This window comes from Pavona decussata, unplaced genomic scaffold (genome assembly GCF_977016875.1).
Source record: "Pavona decussata unplaced genomic scaffold, jaPavDecu1.1 SCAFFOLD_195, whole genome shotgun sequence".
In the NCBI taxonomy this organism is placed as follows: Eukaryota; Metazoa; Cnidaria; class Anthozoa; order Scleractinia; family Agariciidae; genus Pavona; species Pavona decussata.
In genome coordinates this window covers 2,354,462-2,361,042 of record NW_028145604.1, presented here as the reverse complement: position 1 = coordinate 2,361,042, position 6,581 = coordinate 2,354,462, and the positions used below count along the sequence as shown (strand labels likewise).

The following is a 6,581-nucleotide window of genomic DNA, read 5'->3' as shown; positions in this document are numbered from 1 at the left end:
AGTTTTCACGTTTGATCGCGAAGTCGAGTAGTGTTAATTGGGGACACTATAAATCAGTGAAGAAACAGAACATAACATTTGTTAAGAATCCCAGTGGGTGGGAGACAAACCAGTTGGCTATTTACAAAGCGTGGCCTTGGGCTACCGTGAAACAAATCCAAGTGGTCAGCGCGGGACATGTATTCGGGACCTTCGAAGTCCGGCGCCCTTGCCCACGTCGCTTCTAGCGTCTACAGATGCAGATAAGATTGCGGTTCTGCCCGTTCCCTGGATTCCCCCATTTATTCAAATACTAAAAAATGCAGTCGCGGCTGAAGAAAAGACAAACAGAACTACATACTTATACCATAATTTCATTTATTTTGAATAAGTGATCCACGAGGTAGATCCTGGCCACTTTCCATTCACCCAAAATTTTCGGTTTTACCGGTTAAAATGTAAATGGTACGCGCGGATTAAACGGAAATTTTCCAGAACAAATTGACGACCTTTGAAGGAACTTCACCTTTCCCGTTCCAAACGGTTGGAAGAGGAATTCTCGTTCCATTGGCACAAAATTTCCATTTCCATTTCGTTGTTTTCTTGCGCCATCATGTACGTTTCTTGATCAACCAATGAGATTGCAAGTTTGGAAGTTTGGAGGAAAAATAGCCATTCCATTTGATACGAAAGTTTCCGAAATTTCCAACCGAAAATTTTGGTTAATGGAAGCATCGCTGTTCACAGGTTTTTGTGTGGAAAATACAAGGTCAAAAATATCTTGTGGAAATAGAAATACAGGTTGAATTTTTTACCATTTGACAAAAATTTTACCCCCCAAGACCTGCCATTCTGTTTGAGACTATATTCGGCAGTCAAACACCTGGAATTGGTGCGAAAGATGCGCAACATAAGAATGGGCCACGAATTTCCATTCAGAACGTCCCGACCGCGATAATGGCACTACCTTTCCATAATTTCCGTTCCTACAGGAAATTTCCACTGGAAAACGGCCACGAGATCGTGTTCATTTACAACCGACTGAAATTAACGAAATTTTTTGTAACTGGTGAACAACCACAGATTTGCAATAAAATTCTTTCAGTGTGAACTCGTCTGAGACTTCAATTCAAAATACTCCAATTTAATTTGCTTTGCAATAACTTGCGTTTAATGTAATCTTCGAGAAAATTTCCCGGAAATTTATATTCATTAATTGTAGGTTCTGCTGGCTACTCTTTTAGTTACACGTGTGTTTTTATGTAACTTTTGTCGCACTTCACTGCAACTTTTTTCTCGCAGGACTTCGACTGCAGATTGCACGTAAACTAACTGCGCTTTGAGCGCGATAAATTGCTGTACCGGCGTTCGTTTTCTAATAAAAACCTGCAAATTTGCGTCAGGTTTCAAGCATATTTGAAACTCCTGCGAATCGGGGAGATAAATTGCGCTCAAATCACTTAGTTTATAGACGCAATTTAAAACTGCAACAAATATGGCGCATAAATCACACGTGCAAATAAAGCCTTTAAGCTTCGTCGAAGTTCTTATAAAGGTATAAACGGTTTACACAGACAAACGCACTTGAGGGAAAAGCGATGTATGTGTAAATATCCTGTTTTAGTGACGCGAATTTATAGGGAAAACATTTTTAAATAACGAAACAAAGAACTTCTAAAGAACTGATAACAATCTCAAGGTGTTAGTCGTAAAAAATCGATGTGTGGGGGCCGGTTTCAAAATAATGTGAACTGTTTCAATGTGCCAATGTTTTGGCGCAGAGTATGCGCCCAAGACATAAAGTATTGAAATGTGACGAAAACTCGATGAAATCGTAGCTGGGACATCTTAGCGAAATGTAAGCACAAAGCTTAAATCGATTTAGCTTTAACAAGGTTCCAGCAGAAATTGAAATGTAACCTGCTGAGAAAAGGGAGAGCACCCAGGATGAATAAATAATTGGATGTAAGAGTGGAATAGAGGCTTGTTTACGGTAGAAAAGCTGACTTATCGGATATCTCCTAGAAGATATTAGGAAAAGAAAGAAACGTGAATTCATCTATGGCAGCATACGTTTTCTACTGAACACATCGAACATTTTCAGCACCACGCGTGACCATTAACCCTTTAAGCCCTAACAGTGATCAGCATCAAATTTCTCCTTGTAATATCAATGCTCATTCAACCCCTGAGGTCATGAGAATTAAGGATATGATCACCCAAGGTGAATTTCTTGATTTTTTAATAACTTCTCCCCGTTACTTTTATAGGAAAAGTATGGAAACAAGATAGGAGAATTTGCTCTTTGATTTTAGGGTTAAAGTGTTAAAATTTCCACTGTGTGAAAAACGGTCACAACATGGCGCTTCGTGATGTAACAAAACCGAATGAACGTGGATAAATGATTGGTGATTAATTAAACTAAAATTTCCTAACAAAATTTCTAACGTTTTAAAGCTCGTCTCTTTTGTCCTCTGGTCCACTGTCAGGTTGATCAGGGGGGAGGGGTTGGGGAGGTGACGTCATGAAAGTAACGAAGTCATCCTCTGTCCTGTCTCCATCATACTCTAATAAGAACGTGCCATATTTGTAATACTTGATAGTTGGATAGCCGTTTACGCCTTGTTTGTCGCACAGATCTGCGAAAAACACAAAAACAAACCAGTTATAAGTTAAACTGTCTGGCAAGAGGGGAATGATTACAATGTGCATGCGAATGCTGTTCAGGATAAATCAACTTACCGCTATCTTGAGTGCAATCCACAGCGGTAAAGGCCTTGTTAGGTTCCTCGGCGAAAGCTTCAGAAGCTTTCAGAAATTTGGGCTTCGCATTCTGACAGTGGCCACACCCTGTGCAAACATAAAACGTTTCTTAGAGCAGCGAAATGACTGTCTTCAAGACCTTGATAAAAACTGAAATCAAGTTTACTTCAATTGGTCGATGTCTGCGGCCTTAAACAGGACGATGAACCAATCACAAAAAAGAGTGAAAAACTATTAGGGTGGTTAGCACGCGAAGACGTGTACAACGGCTATCAAGTGCGGAAAAACGAGCACGGGATGCCAAGCGCAAAGAACGAAAACTCGACATGTTATTCAACCTCTGTACTTACATGGAGCAAAGAACATGACTATCACGTGCTCTGTCTGGGACAGGAATGTGTCGAAGTTTTCAGCGGCTAAGAGTTTTAATCCTTGTGGTTCTGTTGGTTCTTCTTTGGCTTCCTCTTTGGCTTCCTGTTCGTCTCCAGTTTTGTCCGCATCACTCGCGCTAAAAGCAAAACGAGGAGAATTAATCCTTAACTAAACGTCCGTTACACAATGAAACGGCAACACTCCAGTGAGTCCAAGTCCCTGATGGCTGACGGGAGTGGAAGCCATGATCTTACCGCCACCACAGATACTTATTGCGCATGCGTTCGACGTAGAAATAACGAACTACTACTAAAGATTGGAGTCGAGATTGTCTGGGACAACGTTGATTGAATGAATGGATCAGTTGGGTCGCGTATCTGGCACCCCCCGCAGATTTTGCAGGGGCCGGTTACATCATCACCAACTTGGCAAAGGAGAGAGCCTGGTGACATCGAACGCACTCCCTAATCTTTGATTATTACTAGTTACTACACTGCATGACTTCGACATGACTGAAGCCGCGTACATGCTAATGCACTTTCGTTCAAAAACGATTAGTTTTTGAAGCGTTGTGGCTTAGTGTCCGAACTGAAACGTTGGCGAAAACGCTGACATCCGAAACTTTCGAAAACGGTTTCAAAACTGGAGAATTAAAAACGCGGTCTTTTTAAAACGCAACGCTTTCAAAATCATGCAAGTCCGAGAGAGGAGGCGTAGAGAGCAGATGACTCGAGAAAAGAATGGAGAAAAATGAGCTTCTTACGCCTTCATAAAGTTGACTATATCTTCCACAGATCTGTCCCCGCCATAGTTCTTCTTAAACTCGCCATTCCTAAAAAAAATAACAGACAAGAAAGGTTAACTTTCTCAAAACTTAATCACGATTCTTTAAGCGTTTTATTATTTTCGGCTTTGATTGAATTCTGACTTATTAATCTTTAACTCAACAAGACTTGGTTTTCACAAGCAACACAATTTCACACACAAACTTTCGGCGAAATGCAGTGTGCTTGTTTTTGTTGCGTTTGTTTTTTTGTTTAAATATTAAACTACAAAGTAACAAAAATCAACGTTCAAAAACAAGTCATATCGTCGTTACTCACTTGAAATATTTCGCTGCGTTGCCCGTCAGCAATGAAATGAGAAGAAAGAGAAACAGAAAACTTTAAGTTAAATAAGAAGTTAAAATACATTGTTCGTTTACTCAATGCAACAATATCTAGGAATGAGAATCACCTGTTGGATACCCTTTGAGTTCAAACTGTTTGCAGAGATCTTTGTATTTCGTACAGTCCACGGCAGCTAGAGACACAGATGGCTAAAATGAAGACGAAAGAGTGTTATTTTTAAGTAGAGTAAAAGCTTGTACACTCATGTAATGTACACAACACAAAAATTGAAAAAGAAAAACAAACAAGCTAAGGAGGAATGTCAACAGAGAAAAAATACAACCTCGGTTATGTGCAAAGTCACGACGACAAACAACTAGTTCTAACTAGCGCAAAAGATCATTGAGTATTTTTTGGACGAGATTTACGACGAAATCGCGTCCAAAAATACTGAAGTAGTTACTACCTTGGCTAAACAAGTCTTTTTTCTTACTAACGTTTTCAACGACATGCGAACAATAACTGTAGTCAAAATCGGATTTAAGCAATAGATGAAGTTTTTGAAGGTTTGTCGTGCTGAAGGGTGCCGGCTCGAGTTGGCCGACAAAATTGCATCGTGTAAGGTAGCCTCAAGAGTAGATTAATATACAATATATTCGTGTTCTCGCCATTCCTTCGCGTGGCCAGTTTCCAGTAAACATTCCAAAAACCACATTTACAAACCGAGAGTTGATATTGAACTACCACAAACTCAACAACATGATGCCGGAAAATAAAAGAAACACATACCCGCTCTTCACTCAAAATTTCTGCAGCTTTGAAGTAGTTTGGTTTCATGGCCTTACAGTGGCCGCACCCTGAAAAAGAAAACAAGGAATTGTGGGACATTAGGTGCGACGAAAACGCAGTTGGCGTCAAATGTTTGTCACATGTCATGTTGCGTGATTAAAATAACTGTCAGCCGCCAGCTCTGTCGGCATAATTCTCGGTTTGACGCAAACCATTTGCAGCGTCAATTTTGGTTTGGCACATAAACCATTTGTACTGATATTAATTTAAGCCTTGATGTCCTAATAGTGCCAAGCGTTACTTTCTCCCTACAATATTGAAAAGGAGAGCACATCGGAAATGTGGAAAAAAAAAAGGAATTGAGCCATTCGAAATACATGGAGAATCTCTGGAAGCGACGTTGACTTTTGGCGTTTTTTCTGTTGTGTAATGATGGAATAGAAATGTGATAAGTGGTTACGGGACGAGAGGGGACTTGACAGGACAGCAGAAGATGGTACCGAGTAAGAAATGGTATTAGTTATAGTTAACGAAGCTAATCATCGACACTGAGTCTTGAACTTACAAGGTGCAAACATCAAAACCAGCACTGAAGAGTGTTCCGCCATGAATGAATCCCAGGTCTCGTCCGTCAAGAACTGCACCTTACCAGGCTCCTTACTCCAGTCAGGCGGCGGAGAAGGAGGAGCAGGCTTCTGGGGACTGGACCCAAAAAATTAATTAACAACCTTGGAGTTTTCTCAATACTACATGTACTCTGTTAACATAGCCGCTATTAAAATCCTCAGAAGATGGTAGAAGGAATCAAATATCTTGTTGTATTTATTAAGGGACTTACTCTTTCATGAAAGCCAAGATATCCGCTGCTTTCCTCTTCTTAGTGTACTTGAAGGCAAATTCACCATCTCTGCAAATGATAAAATCAAATATAAGTTGTACAAGCTCTTTCCATGGCCGGATCTGAAATTACAAAATTACGCTTTCAAGAGTCAAAATGAAAGTGTAATGACTGAAATGAAAGCTACTGAGCAGTACTTCCCTGTGTTGCTGTTTATTACGTTGTACAAGATGGTTCTAACTCTTGAGTCTGTGGATGAAATCCTAAAGTGTGACCATCCAACTGAAAGCTACTGAGCAGTACTTTCCTGTGGTGCTGTTTATTACGCTGTACAAGGTGGTTCTAACTTTTGAGTCTGTTGGTGAAATCTTTAAGTGTGACCATTCCAAAGAAAGCTACTGAGCAGTTCTTTCCTGTGGTGGTTATGCTGTACAAGGAGGTTCTAGCTTTTAAGTCTGCAGTCAAATGGAACTGGTTCAGCAGTTCTTTGCATTGTACATTGTACACATCAAGCTCAACCTTAACAGAAGTACTTTGAATGTTAAGTCACAATACTTACTTGAAGTATTTCACTGTTCCAAGGAAGTCAAAGAGGGCAAAAAAAAAGAGAGAGAGAGAGAGAAAGGTTAGTTTTTTTACAGAATCAACAACAACAACAACAACAACAGAAACTTCACAAAAATAATTTCTTTAACTACTCCAAAAACAGTTGGTTCTGCCAGTTACAGGGA

General features: G+C 40.0%; 1 protein-coding gene across 1 annotated transcript in view; it reads right to left on the bottom strand.

Annotated features, from left to right (window-relative positions):
- Positions 1-333: 333 nt before the first annotated feature.
- The window catches only part of LOC146461736 (putative protein disulfide-isomerase A4), a 32,823-nt gene continuing 26,575 nt past the window's right edge, over positions 334-6,581 (bottom strand). The window contains exons 26-35 of the mRNA XM_085086570.1: positions 6,410-6,422; positions 5,851-5,919; positions 5,578-5,714; positions 5,013-5,080; positions 4,351-4,432; positions 4,218-4,230; positions 3,878-3,946; positions 3,093-3,250; positions 2,722-2,829; positions 334-2,618 (exon numbers count right to left, since the gene is read on the bottom strand). Of these exons, the coding sequence (XP_084942696.1) occupies positions 2,431-2,618; positions 2,722-2,829; positions 3,093-3,250; positions 3,878-3,946; positions 4,218-4,230; positions 4,351-4,432; positions 5,013-5,080; positions 5,578-5,714; positions 5,851-5,919; positions 6,410-6,422 (905 nt within the window). The 3' untranslated portion in view covers positions 334-2,430. The remainder of the gene's footprint in view (positions 2,619-2,721; positions 2,830-3,092; positions 3,251-3,877; positions 3,947-4,217; positions 4,231-4,350; positions 4,433-5,012; positions 5,081-5,577; positions 5,715-5,850; positions 5,920-6,409; positions 6,423-6,581) is intronic.